This window comes from Egretta garzetta, unplaced genomic scaffold (assembly GCF_000687185.1).
Source record: "Egretta garzetta isolate BGI_Z169 unplaced genomic scaffold, ASM68718v1 scaffold97, whole genome shotgun sequence".
Classification (NCBI taxonomy): domain Eukaryota; kingdom Metazoa; phylum Chordata; class Aves; order Pelecaniformes; family Ardeidae; genus Egretta; species Egretta garzetta.
The window spans coordinates 1,255,356-1,279,659 of NW_009260135.1; the positions used below are offsets into that span (position 1 = coordinate 1,255,356).

Genomic DNA, 24,304 nt, shown 5'->3' on the forward strand with positions numbered 1-24,304 from the left:
GTTCTAAATACGAAAAAGCACAGTGAAAATATTCTGCAAAAAGAAAGCACAAAGAGAAAATACACCATGCAATTTCTTAATAGAATGAATTCAGTCTTTACTCCTCTTAAAAGAATTTTAAAGGTACTGTAGAAGAACAAGCATATAGGGGTAAATTTCCCTCATTTCATTTGCATGATACAGTTAGAGTCAATATAGCTAACCTGGAGTCTTGCCTTACTTTAGCTATAAAGCCGGGCAACCAGAACACCATCTTCAGTTACAAAAAATAAAGTGTTGTGTGTTTACTAGTTAAGCTTCAGTGGTAGAGATTTCATCAAGATGAAATTTCTACTACCCTCAACTCGGGAAACAATTATTTTTGGATAAAAGCACGTACTTGGGTGACCTGCACTGCACAGTTGTCTGCACAATGGCCATCAATAACCCGAGCTCAACATAACCTGAAGGATGCCTTCAGGACTGCAGTTCCGTGATGGAAAGCATGATCCTTCCTACACAGTATGCACTGCACTATGCATTTAGTCCTTTGAGAGCTTTCAGGATGAAAAGACTATAGTTATTACTACCATCATTATTATTAATGAAAAATACACATGTAAAATTCGGTTTCGAACACAATGTTTTATAGCCCCTATTTGTCTCTGTGGACATAAGCCATAATGGCTTTAACAGACCTTTAACATTCACTGACTAATTAATCTTTACACTCAGGACCCAGCACTGAGTTTTATTCAGTAAGGAGCAGAAAATAGCATCTGTGGATTGGGCTTGCAAGGTCCACTGCATGAATAAATTGACAGGCTACAGGAAGAGTCGGCATTAAACAGCTCCTCTCATCCCCTCAGTACTCCTGTAACAGCCTTCACCAGCCACTGAAGCTTCCCTTCGCAAACTTCTTACATACAATTTATTTTTATTTCCTAAAGTGACTCTATTCAACCTTATAGGGACTCAGTCTTCCAAATACATTGACACTGATAGAAAAAACATTACAGGGACTAGATACCACTTTAAAATATAACTGCATTTCCAACACAACCAAAGTATGCACCAGCAAATTCAGCTTTCCTATGGAGAGCACAAATGAACCGTACAAATTAATAGACCCCAGCAATTCGTCAGAAAAACCTTTAGGCTTCCATTTCAAACTCAAACATGTTCTAAATACGAAAAAGCACAGTGAAAATATTCTGCAAAAAGAAAGCACAAAGAGAAAATACACCATGCAATTTCTTAATAGAATGAATTCAGTCTTTACTCCTCTTAAAAGAATTTTAAAGGTACTGTAGAAGAACAAGCATATAGGGGTAAATTTCCCTCATTTCATTTGCATGATACAGTTAGAGTCAATATAGCTAACCTGGAGTCTTGCCTTACTTTAGCTATAAAGCCGGGCAACCAGAACACCATCTTCAGTTACAAAAAATAAAGTGTTGTGTGTTTACTAGTTAAGCTTCAGTGGTAGAGATTTCATCAAGATGAAATTATGAAGGATTCTAATTGTCTTTTCTAGCATAGCTATAGCTAAAGTCTGGTAACATTATGAAATTCAAGAGCATGATATTGTGTTGTATTCCATTAAGCTTACTCCACTTCTTTTTGTAAGTAAAATCATACTAGGAAACAAGCCTTGTAAACTGCAGCACAATAAGCAGTAAGGGCAACAGTACAGGACTCATTTTGGGAGGCAGAAACGACCTCCCTAGACTGTCACTTTATCAAGGAAGATCACAAATTAGTTACGGTATATTTTTTACAACAAAGCATTTATTTCTCTGTATACCTATAGAGATCCTATTTGTCAGATTAGCTCTTTTTCCCTTGGAGTTGTTAACCACTTGTTTAGCGAGTCTGTTTTTCACAGCAAAGAGCTATTAATTAAAGTCCAGTAGGACTGAAATCTGCACTTAACGGTTGGACAGACCCAAGTAAAGGCACACCTACTCCTAAACTGCAGTCTACTCTCCTTACTCCCCTTGTTTTTCCTCACTTGTTGAAGCACGTTTTCAGTTTCCCTCCATAAATTCCGCAAAATCCTCCCTATCAATGAGCCATATTCTACTCTCGAGCCACTTCTAACTGATTTTGCAGCCTGAAAAAGGGAGATGGAGGTGAATCAACTAGGAAACAAAATCCTCACCTGCCATTGCTTGATCAGTTACAGCTTATGGCTTTATCTCCCCAAACATTTTCCCATTATAAAAAAAAATAAGGCTAGTAATGCGCTTTGCATCAGTGTGTGTGTATGTATGTGTGTGTGTATATATATATATATAAAGGACTTCAAAATTTAATAGGAGTTTATAGGGACTCAGCTTTGTGAATTACACTCATACAAAAAAAAAAAATCTGAAGTAATTTCTGTTTGGTTTGAATCCCACTTATGTATGACAATATCTGCTATGTTAAGAGATCCTGACAGGACCAGCCAGCTGAAATGGCAAGCACATGAAGCTGGCAGCTGGCTCTCTTCCCACTTACCTGCAATCCTCCCAAGCGGGGGAGGAACATTAACCAAGCACCGTGTAAACCTTCACTCCTGCTTTACAATTAAAATAAACCCTGGCATGACAAAATAAGGAATCCATAAGATTAGTTTTTACTCAGATTAACCATTTACTCCAAGGCCACATTTAGGCTAACATCCTAACTGGCAACACATGCATACCTTTTAAAAGCAATGCGGTGTAGAAATAGTCATTTTGTGACCAGCTACACTATGTTCATCATTAGGACTGGAATAGTCATAGCCCTGTCCATCAGAAAACTGTAATAATTCCAGCATAAAACAGATTGGAAAAAGCAGCTGCCTAATTCCAGGCTATTGGTCCAGTTCATCAGAAAACACAAATAATGATCCACAACACTCCACATGCATATAACATGAAGGTTATGGCTCAAGACAGAAAAGGAAGGGAGCTCAGTATTAAACCAGAAACTTAACTTCAGTACCCTACTCCCCCAGCCACATCTTCACTGTGATGCAGTTTCACGGCCAGGAAAGAATAGGTAATGGCTGCTGTGAACTGAAAAGTGCCTTACATGCAAGTCAAAACTGATGTAGAACTGGATCTAGATGGTATCAGATGTGCCTTGATTCCTTCTGCTTCATGCACATGAATTGAAAAGAGACAGTGACCCTTGCACCTAAATTTGTTAATGACACCTCCAAACTGGAATAGTAACAAGCTTTTTTTTTCAGACTAGAAGAGAAACTAATGGTGAATTACAATGTAAAGGGCATGACAGAGGACTCTGGTTTAGATTTCCTGGTTTTGCTACACTTGTTCTGAACAGAAAAAAAAAAAAAAGTCATCATCGCTTGTCTCATAAAAATAGGTCAGAACACATATTCTTCACAGAACAGTGCCATTAAAGTACTTATTTATATGGAACATCTAGTTTTACTTGGAACATATCTCATTATCATTTGGAAGCTCCTGTACAAAATATTTCCCCCCTCATTCTGTGGTATCAGTTCTGTAGCTGAGCAGCGTCTGCAGCCATGACTGCGACATGGGAACAGGAGCTTGACTGCTCTTGGGACTGCGGCACAGCATCGCTACCTTAAAACGCCTGATAGCCACAGTCTTTATAAAACTAAATTATCTATCTAAGTATGTCTGGGTACAAATTTAAGTGCACAAACCCAGAAATCCTAAGAAGAAAGTCTGAATATTAAACTAATAAATATACCTCTGGGAACTCCGATTTTTAGAAATGCAATAGCCTTACTTTGGTGTAATGGCTTCCAAAAATCAATTAATGAAATGGAAATAAGGTCACCAAAATTCTGAATAGGAGTTCCCACGCAAAGTGAATTAATGCAGTTTAACTACTATTTTAAATGCCTATGATTTTTTTTTTTCTCAGTGTCTTAACTTAGATACACCTATAGTTTCATTTTCTTGGAGGCACTGATAATTCCAAGCACTGTCTCCATATAAACCACTTTGACTTTTATGAAGAGGTTTTTAAGTTACTCAGATTATGTATGGATGGCATCGTTTTCTTTAACCATGTACATTTTAAATTACCTGCAATTTAAAACACTTCTTGCATGCATGCTTTCTAAAGTTCCATGAATTCTGAGGACTTTATCCTGCACTTTACATATTTTCTTGCTTTCACAATATAAACAGGTGAATAAAGAAACTCCTGTTCTCCAGGGACAGATGAAACTGGCCACCACACATATAATCCTTACATGTATATTTAGCCTGCCCATATTTAAGCTACATCATGCTTTACAAATACACTGAAGCATCACTCAGAGAAGAAACTCGTACCATCACCCTCTATGTTACAGATAGGAAAACAGAGCCCTTGAACGAGTGCTTGCCTGCAGACTTAGAAGGATTATTGGCCGAGGTACAACCCAAGCCCTGCATTATGAATTTATTCTTTAAAAGAAGGTTAGCTAGATAATTCTCTAAAGGGAATATTTGACAGTGAGATGCACTCTGAATTTCAGAAAAACAGAAAATCACCTTGTTTCAGGTGTTTAATGAACACAATGCAAGATTTACATTGCTTAGAAGGATGGAATAATCTGAATAAGCCAGTCTGGACATCTTAGCTACTTCATTTTTTGCTAAACACTGTAAATATTGCACATGGGACTGCAAATGATACTGGCACAAGCAATATAAATTGTTATCAACACCAGTATTACAAGGAATCAGGTGACCGCAACAGCATACTTGAAACACAATTTTCCTTGTGCACTTCAACCACAAAAGCACTCATCTGCTTGAATAACAAAAATCCCTCCGATTTAGACCAAAAGAGTGGCTGGAATATTTGTGCTAGGGCTTCCAAATATGAAAGGTACTATATCCATGCCACGTTAAACATCCTCTTTTTTTTTTTTTTTTTTTTTTTTTTTTTCCCCCTCCTTGTGATGCAAGGACATCCATGGGGATGCAGCTCAGGGGCTGCATTTTGCCTGCTGCCTTTTCCCAAGGGAAAGCTGATTTATGATGAGATCTCCTGGCACCACAGGGCACTAGTAAAGTAAGAGAGTATTACTGTAATGGAGACTGCAGTAAATTTTCATTTGGAGTATCACTCAGAGAACCAACAAAAAATCCTATCTCTGGAAAAGATCCTGCACAGTGCATACTGGGCTTAGCCAGCAAGGCAAAAGTCATCTTGAAAGACGCTCAGTCAAGCATTATTTACATTTTCTGACCACAGTGAAAAAATGAACTTTGATTCACAATGAAAGACATGGTTATCACTATCTTCCGAGATCATATACCCTCCTGTGAGCCAGAGCTAGATGACTCCTAAAAAATGTGGCAAATTAAGCTCATGTTTTTCTTCCCTTCTTCATTTAATTTTATTTTCCTTTAATTTTACCAGTCCTCACTCAGCCTCCACTGTTGTGTCTGTTGAAGCCTGCCTTTCCCATTTCTTTGCCTATCTTTTGTTGTCCCCAATCCAGCAGTGTCAGACTTCTTTACTAAATAAATTATATTAATAAAGCTGTCAAACTGCTTGAATGTGAGTAATTCCTATGTTAATAAAACCCAGTAAAAGCATGTCTTTGACTTCACCTTCATATTTTTAAATTCTATTTTGTAACAACAAATAAAGAACTCTAAGCTTTATTTTTCTAAATTATTATTACATTTCTGTGATGGATAAAGGCAATATGCATTTGCCAGAAACACCAGAAAATTAGATGAAAGCAAGACACATGGAATTAAAGGAAGTGAAATTCTCCCTCATGATGGATGGCTTGAAGTCTCACTAATCAGGGAAGTTTGCTTACACTCAAAATAATTTTTGATTAGTTAAGAACACATGCTACATAGACAACAGATAAAGAAGGAAAAAACCCAACAGTGAAAATATTACCTAATATAAATAAAAATGGATTACTAATCTAAGTGCAAAGATTTTTTTTCCTTTTTCTGCTCACAATGTTATTCATGCCCCTAAGCAACTCACTTTTTTCTCATGCATTTTGTCTGTAAAATGGGAATGAACCAACATAATTTATCCCAATGGTATAATACGTGAGCTAGAGTAAGACAAAAAAATAACAGAATCCAAACATCTCATAATTATTTAAATAGAATTTGGTACATCAGTATGACACATATAATCTTAGCTTTTGTTCTCTTCAGGAAAAAAAACCTATGAATTACTTAAAATGTATACATTTTTCACTCTTAAGCATCCAACTGTGTCTTTGTCGTCTTCCATTTTATATCATTTTCAGCTACATAAAAGATGAAGTAAATGCATTTCAAGTTGCTTTCCTTAGACTTTAAATCTTGGGTAACTCTTTCATTTACCACCTTTCACCACAAATTAACATGCACATCAAGACAAGTTCATTATCATTTAGAGGCCTGTTAAAAAGATGAAAAAAGAATTGTACCTTTAAGTGCCCTGGATTATCTACTGGTTAATAAAATCAGTACGGAATAATTTTGTAGTTCATAATGATCAGTTTGCTTTTCTTCCTTTAATAAAAAAACTCTGAAAGTAAAATTTACATTTTAAGTAAATAAATGCTCATTGTTGGGAAGTACCATCATATTTGTTTTCTGAAGGTAAGAACTATGTCTATATAAAATAAATAATAAACACAGTTATATAAATAAAGCTATGGCATAAATACATCTTGGTGCTTCTAAATACAGTATTTTGGGGAACTGTAGTTGAAAAATTACTCTTAGCATGTAACAATCCTAATTCAGAGAATAACGTGATCTGTATCTTACAGATTTATAGTAAAGTATCATTATTAATACATTTCAAATGTTTGTGCACTACCTAGCAGAATAACATATTACATTCTTCTGGAACAAATAAAACCAAGCTTAGCATATGATTGTCCTGCTAACGTGGAATTTCACTTCACATTAGCAAAGTGACAGTTGCTTTATAGGCAGCCCCAATGTAGGAGAACTCTAATGTGAACAGAGCATTCAAAAACATGAAAAATAGTGGTGGCCTAAGAGCGACAAAATCATTGTAAGCAAGTGTTAATAATCTCATCATGAAAACCATAAAAATTAAAATGGCTGCTTTTTACAGTGAACTTAGATATACCATGGCTATTATTTATTAACATTAAAAAAGAAAAAAAAAAAGGAAAAAGAAAAAAGAAAAAAAAATAAAAATAAAAAAAAAGAGGAAAAAAAAGAAGGCAGCATTCTAGCTATAGGCCCTGCAGCAGCTGGGTACTTCAAGCTCTGAAGTAGCCTCACCACGTTCAGTCACAGACATGACAAATACAGACTGTGGGGAAAAAAAAGCTCAGGTGGGGAAAAGGTGATACCACAAGAGCAATTCAAAATCCACAGAAGTCTATGCAAACAAGTTCAGGGTTGCCTGAGCTTCCAAAGAGCACCTAATGCACCACATACTAACTCTGCCTCCAACAAACTCAGGTACCTCAGTATTCTTTTTGGCCTCAGTACTATATTAATTGGGATCTGCACTGAAGGTCTTCCAAAAACATCTTCTTCAGAAATGGCTTTTTTTGGGAGGAAAAAGTATTTGTCCACCAACCAGTACAATCTTCCACTCCCAACAGAGCTCTCCTAAAATTAATTTTTAAGTTGCTTATCACTATATCTGAATTCATACTGTAAGGTAAGTGCGGTTACAGCAGCATTTGCCCAGGCTGCTGAAGGTACGTATGTCGCTGATGAGCTTCAGGGTACTGCCTCCCTCTACAGCCATGCTACTGGCTTCTCACAGATCTATTTAATATCGTCCATAGCAATTCTACTATGCAGGCAAGAAGCAAAACCCAATCTTGTATCATCACCACCAGCTGATACTCCCAAGCTGTACAGAGCAATGCCAGTTGATACCATCTTACACATGCTTTTCCTTTTACCTCCTTCCAGGTTATTTTTCAAAGTCTTGTTTCCAGCTCTCTCCATGGTTGGGATGGCTGTTTTATTGACAAGACTTTCCAGATAAGAGCTAGTTCTAAAAATTCTGCTAATGCTTCCTTTTCTTGCTGCTTCTGTCCAGAGTTAGCACTCTAAAGCCCACACTGATACCTTTCTTTCTTGATCCCTCTTTCAGCACTGCTCCTGACTAGCCTTATTAATCTTCTCTTTATCTTGGTAGCTCTCTTCTGTATCCATCCTCATATCTCAAAATTTACCTTGCCTTTTCAACACTGAAGATACTGCCACTTCATTTAGCTTCACTAGAAAAAAAACTTCTGGGATTTTAAACACCTTTATTTACCAGTATCATTCTGCACAGGTTAGGAGTCCTGAAGAGAGGACAACCAACATGAGAAAATCATGTAATTGGTTGGTGAATGCAGAGAAAAAAGAAAAAACCCACAAATGCAATCAAAACATTTTGCCAAGAATCTAAGATTCTTGCAAAGAATTCCTTGAGAGAAAAAAGAACTAGAAAATTTGACAGACACACTCTACCACCTGCATATCCAAAAATATCTACAAATTTCAGCAGATATATGAAACTTCAAGCATAACAGTCTCCTTGACAGTAAGACAAGAAGCCACTTTCCACAAGTGCCTCTCTCCCCTCATCTGCATTTCAGGTTACACTGTATGTTAATTTACAACCTCGAGTCATCAGCAATTTAAGATAGTCTGTACAAAGATGTTTTTAAGTGGAACGGGAGGAAGTTAAATGATAAGGATACACAGTTTGCCCTCCTACGCAACAGGGTCTACTTATTACTTTAGCTGCTCAAACTACTAACAGATTTCCTTTGGGTTTGTTTTGGGGGGAGGTTTGTGGCTGCCAAAGATCATATGCAGAATTAAAACACAATATTCTCTTCATGGAGCTGCTGACAACAGAAAAATATCTTTTAATAAAAAGGCTGCAGGAAGGTAAAGTTTGTGCAGAGATTTAGCTCAACTTCACCCTCTGTCTTGAAAGCTGCAGTGATAAAGACCTTTTAGATATGTCATCTCTGTAGGGGAGGATTTCTCTTGCAGGAGCAAACAATGAATTGCTTATTTTAAACATCTCATTAGATATGAACGAGATTCATGTAAACTGAACAATTTGGCATTTTTTCAGGCATACTGTATAGGCATAGCTCTACGTAAATTATACTGCTGGACTTATTGTAGGCTTTAGACATATTAGGCACAATACTTCTTATTTTAAAAAAACATACTCGATATTCACTGATGCTACCAATAACTACAAGTCTGGTCCCTTGCTAAATAGTCATATGACCTCCAGAGACATAGATTTTAATTCCTATTGTGAAAAACAGTACCGTAAACATGTCCAGGGGCTTGCTTCATTCCACTGCCTTGCGGAAATTTACTGTGTATTTCGGTAACAACATTTTTTGATATGCTACCATATCTTCTTTCTTGTGGAACATTATTTAAGTCACATAGAAACACAGTATCATTTAGGTTGGAAAAGGCCTTTAATGTCATCAAGTCCAACCGTTAACCTAACCCTGCCATCCCACCACTCAACCATGTCCCTAAGCACCTCACCTACCCATCTTTTAAATACCTCCAGGGATGGGGACTCTACCACCTCCCTGGACAGCCCATTCCAGAGCCTGACAATCCTTTCTGCGAAGAAATTTTTCCGAATGTCTAACCTAAGGAGACCATGAAGAGGATCTACGGTGCATGTCTATCAATTTGGGCCATTTGTTTAATGTTTGCACATCCCTGGTGTGAACACAAGTACAGAAGGCTTTCCCATGCCTGACAAATATACTAACTACTGCATTTTCTCTGTTATCTGGAAGATACAAAGAGAAAGAGGGAGAAAAAAAAAAAAGAGTATCAATGTCACCCTCTCCTACTATAGATTAAACAACAAGGATACAAAAATAGTGATCCTGGGGTAATTAAAATATTCTGAGAAAAGCATTCAAAACCACTATATGCTAGGAAAATCATAATTTTTAGGAAAACAAATCTGAATCTAAATTAAATTCCTATTCTCCCAATCTACTACTCCATAGCTGAACAGCTGAGCAAATTGATACTTTAAACTCAGTAACTGAATCAGTACTATTAAATAATATTTGTATATTTCACAACATAATATTACAACTGTGAAAATCACCTCTTAATTTTGTGTTTCTTTAATCTGCCAAGCAACTCTATTTACTCTAAGTTTCTCTTATGCACAGATACCCCATCTCATTCTGCAGATAATTATCACATTTTGGAATGCCATGGTTTCTGTTTTATAAATATCACATCTGTATGCTAAGAAGATAGGTTGCCACACTTCTGAAATTTTTTTGGTATACATTTTCTTAAACTGGATACTAAGATCTTCAGCAGTAAGAGAGATAGTGGAGAAAAACTGGATAAACCCTATCCCATTATGTTTTTGCAAGCTGTTGAAATAACAACAAAACACACAGATCAACAGAAAATTCCCTCTAAAAGAATATTTCAGAGGAATTTTATTAACAAGGACTGCTCTACCTAGCGCAGTGATATCCGCAAAGAAAACACCACCCGGAAAACTCCCTGTGTGGTATAGATACACTTGAATCAAGGTGTAACACCGTTATGCTGTCAAAAAAATGAAGGAAGAAGATGAATTTAAGAGACTGAATTTAAGATGGAGGAGTCTGTCATGCAATAACAGCTTATAAGAGTTAGAAAGCCGACATATAAACATGAAAAGCAAAGCTGACATATTTGATAACCACAAAGCCTGCTTATTCCAAATATACTCTCAATTACAGTCATTCTGGATTACACAAACTGAAAAAACAAGTTCAGGGAAGTGCAGTATTACAATGCTCATCTCAGTTTCTATGCTGTCAACCTCTCAAAGCTTCCCTATGTGTAATGGAGCCTTCGCAAGCTCCCGCCTGGGCAAACACTTGTGGGAGGAGAAGGCAGTTTCACAGCTTCCAACCATGCAACACACATCCCACCCGTGCGCTGATACTCGGGGCAACACAAGAACATGGAAAAGATGGCACAGCAACTTCTTGTGGTTTGAAGCTGAATGCCATCACGGAAGTTAGATGTTTTCTTTAAGGGTCAATTCTAAATATCAAGCTAAGCCTTACCTGTGCACTACTGTCTCTCAAAGGCAAACAGTTGTGGGTAGTGGACTTTTCAAAAAGACCTTAATAGATTAAGCCAGCACCTCATCTGTGTTGCTTTGTTGCAATTACCCCAGAATAGCACACGCACAGTAACAAAAGCTTCATTACCATTTGTTAATAGTAAAAACAAGCACAAAGGTTCATTTTACTTAAGAAATGGTAGAGAAATGGGCAAACACAGATGAGAGATTGTTGCACTGAGTCAACAAGAGAGAATCACGTAACTGAAGTACTGAAGACATCTAAACCCACAATCTGTTGTGTACACAGTGATTTCAGAGAGCAAATAACATTTCATTTTTCTGTGCTGTGTTCTGGTTGAATCGTCCACATTCAAAGGATCCTAAATACAAGTACAGGATTTTAGCCCTCTATCTATACTGGACAATATATGTTTCCAAGTCCCTCAAATTTAATGTTTTTTTCTAATTAGACTGCTTCTAGTTCTGTGGGCAGTCTTACAAACCACTTTAACCTTATTTTAATTTTTCATTATGAAAATTGTAACTGTTCATTAACTTTGGAAGACACAGCATTACAGCTGTGACATATCATTCCTCATATTATTAACAATCTATAAATTCAGTGCTCAAAGCAGATATTGGTAATAATGTCTTAGGAGTTTTATTTTTCTGTTTGTAAGAATTTAAAAAAAAAATAAATAGGAGCGCACACACACTTACTTGCCTATACATACAGAAAATTTTATTTACTGTCATGATTTTAAAATGAGTGCCAAAATATAACTGCACCAGATTTAGCAGACTCACTAGAAACTAAAACCCAGCCCCCCAAAACAACAAACTCTCTGACTATTCCTACCTTCCTCACCTCTCCAACTCTTTGGCAGGATTACTTAAGCAAAAACAACATCCAGATTATCACTTTTGGTGTAGTAAACTTTTAGCATATTGTGAATTATCCTCGTTGAAGGTAATAGTTTCCCACAGAGATTAAGAACCACTTTAGCTTTGCTTCAATACTGTTCAAGTGCCTGCCTTAGGGATAGAAAAACTCCAAAAGACAATTTGATATCACTATGAAATCTAATGGAATAATTACTTATAAAAAGTGTGTTTGGTCCTGTAATGACATAATTTGAAATATTAATATTATATTTATAATATTTAATATGTCAACTTAAACTGCCAACTTTAAAACACAGTATTCTACTGGAAGTAATTCAAAAAATCTACAATACTGTGCTAGGCCAGCTACCACAGAATGGGCCATTCGCCCGAGGGAATTAAATTTATGCAACTTGTTCTAAAAGATGTTCACAAGAGTGGCAGCGGCAAGGCACACCTGGGCTGGTAACCTGGATAAAGGAAGCAAGGCAAGGAACAGGACAGGATGGATATTGGTAAGATCCTGCACGCACAATTTTTATTAAGCTGAAGAAGCATCTTGCATGGTAATCAACAGAAGAGCAAAGTCGACTTTCAAAATTACACCAGAAAAACTACACTGAAAAGACATTTCAGTACTGATGATCAAACCGTTCTTCTCCTGTAATCTACTTCAAGCATCTTACTTTGTGAAAGTAATGACTGTGAAAATATTTGATTATCGTAAGGAAAACAGAGCTAACTAGCACCATCGAATACGATGGTCGTTACACAGAGCTCAGACAACAGCATCATAAGCAAGACAAGAGGCACTGGTTTTAGTGTTATGTCAAGAACATTTTCAAGTGTCAAATTCAGTTTGTAACATGCAGGTTTTGAATAAAGTTTAGAAAATAGCCTAGTTGTTAACTACTGTGTTTTCCATAACATTTCTTTAGGCAGGTAATTCCTCTTCTCCATTTTCTGTACTTTCTCTAATCCAGCTGAAATGAAAACTCTTATTTTACTTTTCACTTCAGCAAGAAGAAAAAGAACTGCATTTTTTGAGTTCTCCTGTATAAGCTTTCTGCATCCATTTTAACAAGGTTCTATCACACACACATACAAACATCTGAGACCCATTCCGTATCATGTATAAGAAATGGCATTCCTCAGAGAGGCTTTTCTTCAAACAGTTTTAAAAAATACCTTTTGATTCTAAACTAAACAGGATATAAGGATTGCCACCAGTGGAGGAGTAGGAATCACAAGCAGCTATAACCCAAATATTCTAAGGAAATGTAAGCAAGTAATTACAAATAAAACTGCTTACATTCATGCAACTTGTTTGGCAACAGCAGTATACCATAAGGAAAGCTGCTACATTTCATAACAGCATCTTGTAATAAAACAGCTTTATGCATCCCTCTCAAACTGTTTAGTGCTCAAATCTCATCAGATGGCTGAGTAAGCATTACACTATGGGACAGTAAATCTCTGTTTCCAATATGGTCTACATTCACAGACATGTACTTTTGCATTCACTGTAAGACACTTCCAGCTAAGCACTCATATAAAAAAATAGCAATATATAAAAATATCTGCATGCTATTTTGTCTAGTCAGCTATCTAGACTCTGAAAAAATTTAGGAACCTGAAAGGACCAACAGCTCAACAGGAACTGACTGCTACCAGAAAAAGCTAATTTGAAGCTTGGGTTTACAAACATGAAAGTAGTATGAAAAGGCTACCTTTATACATGTCACTGGCTCTTCAACATGCCTTTATCCACATCACTGAGGCATATATGGAATTGCTGTGGTACATTTTGCTTCCTTTAGAGAAAAACTAAAATATAGGAAAGGGCTTAGAAACAAGCAACAAATCTGAATTCATGCCATAAGATGACACTATACAGGCAGATGCTTGAACAGCTCTACCTAGATAGATAGACAGAGCTCATGAAAGATGGCTGGCTTAACTGCAGCATCTAATTGAATCTCTAAAGAAAAAACACCGGGCATTATGGGTGTTCCAATAAAACAGGAAAGGATATCACCAGACCTAATGACTAGCAACTGAAGCCAGTTTCCAAAATCCAAAGAGAAGCTGGCATCCCATTGATGCTGCCCGCCAGTAGAAACAATGGATTTTCTGCCTACTGATGTTTTCAAGACTCCAGAATGTGCTTCATTCAAGGACAGATTACTAGGATCAATGTAGAAATAATCTGATGAAAGTTAATGAGCAACTGGATAGGAGGCCAAATAAGATAACTGGTAGGACTTCTGACCTCAAACACTGAATCCAGAGACAAAGAATATAAAACAAAAAGAACAAATAAAAAATGCTGGCCCCTTCTTACCCGCTTACACTTGCTTCTTGTTTTCTTTTCTACTAATTTTAATTCCCATTTCTAGGCTCTAAGTGAATTGGTCATCAGCACTTTGACCCAACTCCAAAACGTCCATGGTTCTCTAAGGAAGAAAATGAGGTTTGGGTGGTGGGTTTTGTTTGTTTGTTTGAAAGCCTTTTTATGTTTTTCTTACTAAGTAAACTGTGTGCATTTGGGTCTGGTCACAATGAAAAGCTTCTAAAAATCACATAATCCATTTGAGGTATTAGGAGAATAAACAAGGACAAGAAAACAAATATAAATGTAGTAATCATCACACCACAGACCAACCAGTTGTCCACTGTGTCTAGAATTTAGTCCCCAAAAACAGTAAGATATTTCAAAAGAAGGTGGGGAAAAGAAAAAAATCAGTTGTAAAAGACAGTTACAGAATAAACACAATAAACACCTAAAACCTGTTCCAAATGCATTTGAGCTGAAAACTGACTGATGCATTGGAGCAATGAATACATTCTTGTGCTTAACAGTCTTCCACACACTCCAAAACTATACAAATGTATAATCCTGTCCTTATTTTTCTGAGCATGTGGAGTTTAAAAACACCTGGTATCAAAGAACTCAACAATGTATAACCCAAAATAAATGTCTTTTGTCAGTTTAAGATTTACAGCTTTCCATTTTATTTAAATATTTTTCTTCCTCTGTTATGAGAAAGGAAGAGAAGCAAACAACCTAATTTCTCTTTACCAAAAAACAAGCTTTAGAGGGGTTCCCAGGTTCACTGCAAAACCAAAACAATACTCACTAATGCAAATTCTGGACTACGTGACTTCTAAAGACTGATTTTCTGGTACACGCCTAGGATGCAGGGACAAAGATGCCCAATTCAAACCCAGATCAAGAGTAAAAGCTTTTTAAATCTGAGATTTTCATAGTAATAGTTGTATTAGAAAAGAATCTGAGTCTCTTCCTTTCATCAGTTTGAGAACATTCACAAGTAATCAGTCTTCTTTCCAAACTCTTCTTGCTGGAAAATACGCCCTAAAAAATATCTACATTAAACTGCAAATACTTCTGAAGACAAGAACACAAAGAAGGAGGAATATTTGCAGAATTTGCACAAATTAGCCATTTTTCTTAGTAGGATTAATCAAGAAATAAGTATTTTCATTTGCAGTATCTTATTTTAAAAAGAAAAATGTTATTTCATCTCCTTGGAGTACATTATTTCCCTTTATGATAGATTTTAATATGAGAAAGAACATCCACATGGATGTGCCTAAATATTACAAACTTCTTAGAAGAGTGTGTGTATGAGAAAATGGAGAAGGATTTATAGGATCAAAAATTATTATTTTCAGTAGCCGAAGTCTTAGACTTCTATTACATAGCTGAGCAAAGGGATGAGGAGAAAAAAAAGTATACAAAGAATAGGTTTTCTTCAACATTCTGTTAGGCCCTAGCATTACAAGGCGAGCAAACACTACTTTGAAGAACAAGATCTTTTACTTGATACAAATTTGTAACTATAAAGTATAGGAAGTATAATTCCTATTAATTCTGAAGTGCTTTTGAAAAGGTATTTGCATTAAAATGGTTACTAAGCCTGTTCTAGAGTAGACCTACTTTCAAAAAAAATTTCTTTTATTCACAGTGGGCGCTAACTACCCGAGTTGATAATATCTACTTTTTAGAAGTTATCCTCTTATATCTAGTTTACATAATGTTCATGTAACTTTGTAAATGGTTAAAAAAACAGAACCCAGTTTAACTTAAACTTCATCTTATGAGGAGCCCATCATAGCAGCAGCAGAAAAAGCAGAAGCTCTTTCTGAAAGCTAAATAACTGTTTATAAAAAAGGAGCATAAATCTATACATACCTATGTATTTGCATCGGAAATCCCTGCATTCTGATTCTCTAATTTAAACTGTAAACAAATGCCGATTTTTAATAATGATCACTAGAGAGAAGCTGCCAAGAATAAAAAAATATTCACTGAGAGAAACTGTGTCTATACACAGAATTCGCATATTATGTCTAGCTGTTTGTTGTTGTTTATTCTACAAATACATATTAATATTGGAATAGTGCTGTGTTTTTCAGCACTGGTCATATTAATGATTACTGAGTCCTCTGTCAGCAGCATAGCTTCTCTATATAAAGTTTCAGAAGACAGTATTTTTCTAAACTCTAATTTCATCTTTATTACGTTCACCCTGACCAAGATTCTTGGTAATACTTTAATTGGTTACATGGTGTATTTAGCTTGCTATTTGATTACATTCTTTCCATAGCAATGACATTTGAAATACTTCAACACACTGTATTGAACGGCCACCTCTGAGTTGGCAGGCTGGAGCACATCTCCTGTCATTCGGAGTCTGCTCTCTCGGAGGAGCACTCCTAATGGCCAAGAGGCCGATCCAGAAGCCAGCCCAACTAGGCCAACAGGTGAGCGAGCCAGAGTTACACCTTCCTTCGACACGTCCCTGTTGGGCAGTCTGACTTCTCAACAGTTAGTTCCAGCGGGTCTGAGCAACCAGCCACACCAAGCAAATGGAGTTACAATGTATGAAGATACCAAATGGTGAAACGCCAAGAAAGGAGGATGGAAGGGGAATTAAAGGGAAGTGGAAAGTAAGAGATTATCAGAACAACTGACTTAAACTACCACTTACAATTCAGGGAGCATGCTGTTCAAAAGGAAAAAAAAAAAACAAACCAAAAAAAAACCAAACCAAAAAACCACCACAAAAAAGCAAGAGTAAACTATTTATGCATAGGTATTGGAAGTTCCCTGAAGACTGAGAGTCTATTCCATGAAGTTTCCCTAAAAAGCCACTTCTAAGAAGATTTCCTTCTGATTTTATGTTATTTTGACTCAGATCTAATATACAGAAAGTTTTAGTTTAATTCTTATTTATCAGCAGATCCTAATATTACAGCTCAAAAGGCCTCCTGACTGACACTAGAGTACAAATGAAAGGAGGCATGGTAGATTTGGGGTTAGACTTTCTTACATTTTCCTTTCCTAAAAGCATGTTGGGGGAAGGGTGCTATAAAGGTTTGTACTTCTATTCATTTGCTAGTCTAGTAATGCTGCTACATAGCTCCATTATTAACAATATCAACACAGATGAAAGCACAGATGAAAAGTGCTTTCATGTTTTTAAATCACATAACAGTAAGAACCATATAATCTTTTATGATTTGGGGAGGGGAAGGCAGGGGAGGGAGTTTTTATTCAACATATTTGCTTTATTAAATAAGGTATATATACAAAAATATAAATTTTTATTTCTCACTAATGCTGTGCTTTCTAGAGAAGAGAAATTGAATGCAGTTGTCTCACCTTAATAAATATTTTACACTGGGATCGTGTATCTCTTAGGTAACCATTAAAACCAAAGTAAATCTTGATTCAACAGCAGTGCGAGTTACATGTGTGTACTGGTTATAACAAGAAATTTGCCTTGAGGCCTTTTTCCCCACACAAGCTACCCTACATCTGATTCCATGTTAAGGGCTTCCTCCTTAAGTTTCTGCCACCTGCCTCTACCTCAGATTTTGTTTGATTTTGTAAGTGTAGAGATATAGTGAAAAGTAACATATTGTAGAATGCCACTCAAAACCTAACGTGACAAAGGAGAAGTAAGGATGTGCTCCCACTCTAACCAGAAAAGAAGAAAAAGTTTTCTTTAATGTCTTTAATCCAAGGCTATATATAGAACATATAATTTTCAAAAGGTCACAGGTTCTGGAAAAAAATTTAAAATTAGTGAAACTCATTTGGATTTGGAAGGAATACACTACTTTGAGCCTAATCGTTGAATACGACTCATGTTTGATGACAAGGTGACCAAAACCTCACCTCGGTGTTATTGAGAATACAAGCAGCAACATGAAGTCTAGATAGCCTTAGAACTTCTAACAGCAACTGTCCTCTCCATACAGCAGCACACTAATGGCTGCTGAACACAGAATTTCTGACCACAATAACTTTAAATCTGAACAAGCTTAATCACTCTCATGAAATGTTCTTACTGCAGTGTGGTTCTTCGAATGTGTTCCAGTAAATTACATGGTGACAGATTCATGATGTGAAGAACAAGAACAGAAAACAATATTATTTTTTTTTCTGCAATCAGAGTTGCCCTAGAGTAGGTTGTAAAAAATAAAATGTAGATTCCTCAACCTGGTTGGGGTTGCTTTGGGTTTGAGGGTGGTGGTGATATTTTTCTTTTTTCTTCAAGAAACCTATTCAATATATATGGAGAAAAGATGCTATATGAAATACCCAAGAGATGATGAGTAGTATGGCATAGTAACACAACTTCATGTGAAGGAAAACTGAGGGCATTACACTTCCCAAGTGCCCCTCTCTGAGGACTGCACTGAGACCTTTTTTCTATATGATGTTAACAAAAATACTGGACAATCCTAATGGACATTCTCACTACTTTTTTCTAATTCCCATTAACATACTTATAGCATTAAACAGATTACAAAAAGCACACATTTTTAAGAATAAAAAAATGGAATTTGAGCTGATACACAGAAAGGTATTGGCTGTTGTTCTTTTCTGAAATTATCTCGCCATCCAAAAAAGATAGTGGCATATACAAAGCAATTCATTTGTGATAATAAAATTAAAAGTATTTCAGAAGACTTTTGGGTCCAGTTTAATATGATTGTGTATTTTTTAGATTTCTTTTTAATAACTTTAATCATACTCTCTAGTTGTTCTACCATTTCACAGCAGAGATTTACTGCTAAACTAGATCTGACCTGAAAATGAGAAAGCAGTCAATTCAGTACAATGATTGGCTAATAAACTTTGCATCAGCTGAAGCCTGGAGTTTGGCTCAGGCAGGAACACAAAATCTATGAGCTATGAATGCCAAGTGAGGAACTCTGGAATAGTAAGGTTTGCAATCACCCCTTTGAAACCCAGTTCAAAACTCTTAAAAACTCAGTATAGTTTTCTTTCAAGCACAATTTGGTTACAAAGTATACTTGAAGAAAAGTTGCCTTTCAAAGCAAGTTCTTTAAAGGCACATTATCCAAAATCCTCAATTTTTGCCCTGAATGACATCTACCTTCACCATGCTGAGTCAGGAGATGAAGTCGGAAAGAAGGTAGCGTCATTTTTTTTAAAAAAACGATACAGTTTGTATCTCATAACTGGGGATTTTTGGTGGAAAAAATACATGGAATTTAGAGAAATTTAGCACCAGAAGACTGTAAAATATTCCAAATATTCACAGGTGTCAGAAATATTGTCAAGCTTTTGACATATCCTAGCAGAAAGTAGAAAAGTTTCTATTAATCTTAAAATGCAGCATTTAAAAAGGATTCCTCAACTTTAAATAAAACCTGTAATGTTTGAGTGCTCCCTCAGATCCACTGAAGGACTGTGCTGTTCAGATCGATTGATTAATGAACATCCAGTGCAGGTATTGAATTACAAATACATTTCTAACTATATCAGGGAAGACCTAAGACAAATTAATACTGATGATGACACAAAACTGGGAGGAGTGGCTGATACGCCAGAAGGCTGTGCTGCCTGGGGAGGTTGAACCTCATGCACCAGTACAGGCTGGGGGCTGACCTGCTGGAAAGCAGCTCTCCTGAGAGGCACCTGGGAGTCCTGGTGGACGACAAGCTGAACGTGAGCCAGCAGTGTGCCCTTGTTGTCAAGAAGGCCAATGGTATCCTGGGGTGCATTAAGAGGAGTGTGGCCAGCAGGGCGAGGGAGGTTCTCCTCCCCCTCTACTCTGCCCTGGTGAGACCCCACCTGGAGTACTGTGTCCAGCTCTGGGCTCCCCGGTTCAAGAAAGACGAGGAACTCCTGGAGAGAGTCCAGAGGAGGGCTAACGAATATGAGAAGGGGATTGAAGCATCTCCCCTATGAGGAAAGGCTGAGGGAGTTGGGCTTGTTCAGCCTGAAGAAGAGAAGACTGAGAGGGGATCTCATAAATACTTTCAAATAGCTTAAATCACGAGGACAGAGCCAGACTCTTCTCAATGGTGCCCAGCGACAGGACGAGGGGCAATGGGCACAAACTGAAACATAAGAGGTTTCAGTTGAATATGAGAAAGAACTTCTTCACTTTGAGGGTGACGGAGTACTAAAACAGGCTGCCCAGCAGGGTTGTGGAGTCTCCTTCTCTGGAGATACTCAAAACCCACCTGGACGATGTCCTGTGCAACCCGCTCTGGGTTACCCTGCTTTAGCAGGGGGGTTGGACGGGGTGATCTCCGGAGGTGCCTTCCAACCCCTGCCACTCTGTGTGTGTGTCTGTGTGTGAATAGCTCAAGCATGCGTGGGACCTGTCATTTTAGCCAAGAATCTGAACACCTGTTTTGAACATGATCAGAAAATAAGCTTAACACAAAAATACTAAACCTATTCTGAATTACTTCGTACAAATGTTATTACTGATATATTAAAAACAGACTTTAGAAGGGAAATTTCATTACTTAGAAAAATTACAGGCAAACATCTTAGGAAGAGCACAGTAGAAGTAATGCCAGACTACGGTGCTTCAGGTAATATGCACTCATGTCATCCTTCATGCCTTTATACCAAAATTCCAAATACCACACCAGAAAGTAGCATCTACGATAAAGTGGAACTTTCTTCAGTAGACACGTATGTCAACTATTAGCACAAAAAGCTTATTTCAAAACAGGCAAACGATGACAAAGTTTTTGAGTTGTATTCTCAGAGCTAAACTTCCACCAACATTCAATTTTCCTATCTAATGCTTATTCACATTAGCTTAGAGAAGTATTTATACTTCATAGATCTGCTTTTTCATGAAGAATGAGACAAACAAATCAGAACAAAAGGACAATAAAATACTAAAGCTAACCAAGAAGATCTGTTTCAGAATTCTGAGCTCTGAATGTAGTTTTTATTATTAGCATTCCACTGTAGAACAGTCATATGCAGAAATGGAAGTAGTACAATTTGGTCTTACGCTTAACAGATTTTTCAAAATTGTTTGACGTATGATCAGGCAGCAGCTCAAAACAACTGCTTTGAGCAGTTCCAGTGCCATGGTTAAACCAGATACTTTTCAAGAAGTCAAATGCATATAGCATTACTCGCAGAAGAGACAAAATATTGAGGAAAATATCTACAATTGCTTAAAAAACATGTCAAGCTTTTTTGTAATAGAAGAATAAAAAATTCTCTAAAGACTATTTATTTTAAGCATGTTTATTTCCTACAGAATTTAATCCCATCAAAACACCCACTCAAATTTAGAATAAATTTACATGTATAAATTCCTCAATGTCTGCAGCTGGAAACTGCATGCATAAGATGTAATGAATAGCATAGTATTTCCTACTAGACAAACCACATTTTTATATTAATGTAGAAAGTGAGAACATGTACTAAGTCTTAATCTAGATCTACTTGCCACAATATCTCAAATTTCATGTCAGCAGAGGAGTTACTGCTCATATTATTTAACAAAAAACTTACTTTGCCTCTCTAAAAAAAAAAAACCCAACTTTATTCATCTAGACATAACAACACAGACTAGCAGGGTGAAACTAATAAAAATAAATAAATAAATAAATAAAATCTTCGGAGCATTTCAATTCAGTTACCAACAATTTGCACTCCCCTTCATAAAGAGGGCAGATAAGAACACATTAAGAGCAGGAGGAAGATGAACAGTTGTCAAATCAGTAATCAAGAGAAAAAGAACACCCTCACAAAATGCCGAATAATAACCTGGAAACTAAAATGAGGCACTTGAGCTGAAGCATCAATCATCCAGATAGGGAAAAGTAATATTTAGATGACTCCTGTACACAAAGGCTGAACAAACCACAGTGAAAATGGCTCCAGTAGCTTGTATGATCTAGTTGCAGCTTGATGCATTCTCTCTAGGTAAATACCTGTAAGCAAAGAAAGACCCTACAAGAACAGAGATTACCTCACAAAATAGAACTGGGTGTTTGATAGACAAAGCACAACACAAACACTTCCAAATGTCTGTACACAAATGTGAGAGAAAGAAGGGATTAGACAAGGGTTTAATTAGAGATGCTAATTAATAGATATTTTGATTTAAAGGTGAAGACAGACACTGACGGCTGGCAGAATGCTTTAAACAGGTTGCATGACATGATATCAAGTATAAAAAATGGCCTTTCATTGAATGATCTCCACAGAGAAGTGTCATAACTTAGAATTTCCTGAGTCACGACAGTAGAAATGTGTAGTAGAGAAATATCATATGCCATTAACAAGCACATATATAAAATATTAGAGTTTCAGCAATTCAACAAAAGATGTACTAGATAATTTACCTTCCATTAAGAGAGGCACAAAGGGCTATACATTTATGCCTCAAAACTGCCTATATCTTACTTTATATAAACCATATCTGATTCTTCAACTGAAACTAAACCAAATAATTTATTTTAAAAACCATATCTAATTGTTGACTGATTGACATCAGGCTATTTGGTCAAGTTAACCAGATGATTAAATGCTGTTCCTATGAAGCAGTATTCACTAACGGTTTCAACACACAGACTTATGATTTACTGAAGCAAGTAAATACCTGAATGAGTAAAAATATGTGTGTGTACAGTGCAAAGACATAATCACAGTTTTTTCCAACTAAAAACATTTAGATTGTTAATTCATTAACTTATTGGACATAACAAGTATTTAAAGTGAGGAACATTTTATAAAAGAAGAGATTACTTCCCCTTGCTTACAAATTCACACAGGCAGATTATTTCAAATATTAGTTCTAGGATCTTGATGCTGCGGTAATGTATTATAGCCAATTATAAAACCAATTAGATGGGTTTCCTCCTTCCAGTTTTTATGAGGTAAAGAGTAAGCAGTAAGGGTAAGCAGTGACAAAATGAAGTCAGAGGAAACAGCATTCCCATTCCCACATTTCAACTGCACAGGAATTAAGGACAGGAAAGGAATTCTGAGACATCTGATTAATAATGAGTATACGTTGGCCATATGTAGTTTTACCATAACAGTGTTTTAGTTATCTTTTCAGTACAGGCACTCTTTTAAAGAGACAAGTTTAGGTGAAAATGCCGTTATTACTTCTAAAATGAACCTAGGAAATAGAATACAAAGTTAGCGTACTGGCCAGCCCTGAGATCCATGACAAACGCAACATCTGGTTAAGGGTCAGTGGCATTTGTGTTTATCAGATATTCTGAATAGTAGATCCTGGTTTGCCTCATTTACAAATAGTGAATTCCAACAGTATCAGAAATTTGGGGAGAGAAAGAACTTCTTAATTTAACACAAAAGAGTTGAAATAATGGTAAAATGGCATCCATTCTCCTACAGTTCTTTATTAAAACTCCTTATAATACTTGTATACTTTAATAAGGAACAGAGACTGTGTACCAAGGATTACTGTAAAAGAAACCAGTTCTGACTTTAAACATACCTTGTCTTGGAAACTCATCGGACTCCCTGTGAACCAGGTCAGAAACTCGATTTCCATAATGCATCCTGGTGTCATGATCATATGCCTTCAGTGTCTCACTTGAGCTGTAAGACTTCTGAGTTGGTACTCTGCAGTCTTCACTGTCCAGTGAAGAACTCGTATAGCGACATTCCTTTCCACACCGGCCCCTCGTCAGAGAACGGTGTCTTCTATCTTTTATATCCATTATTCTGCGTTAGGTAGGATGTTTTTAGAAAAGCCACTCTTATGGGGTCAATCACCGTCACCTAAAAACAGGAAAGGGTAAAAAAATGGTGAGCAATGTTGCTACTTCATTTTGTTTTATTCTACTTTCCCTGGCTTATGCTTGAAGAACAACGCAGCACAGATTGAGAAGAAAGAGAAGAACCACATGATGCATCCTTAGAAATTGAAATAATTGACGTGAATGGGTGGGGAGAAGAAAATCAAATGCTGTAAGAGAATTGCATTCTATCTAAATCATCTCACTGAAGAGTTTAAAAAACAATGTTAGAACAAAACCAGTTATCTTTTGATTTTTGAATGAGCACTGATAA

At 36.6% G+C, this 24,304-nt stretch overlaps 1 protein-coding gene across 2 annotated transcripts in view; it reads right to left on the minus strand.

Annotated features, from left to right (window-relative positions):
* The window catches only part of TENM2 (teneurin transmembrane protein 2), a 538,424-nt gene extending 514,472 nt beyond the window's left edge, over positions 1–23,952 (minus strand). For both annotated transcript variants that reach the window (XM_009641606.2, XM_035897048.1), the window contains exon 1: positions 23,727–23,952. In XM_009641606.2, coding sequence (XP_009639901.1) covers positions 23,727–23,952 — 226 coding nt within the window. The remainder of the gene's footprint in view (positions 1–23,726) is intronic.
* Between the last annotated feature and the right edge of the window lie 352 nt (positions 23,953–24,304).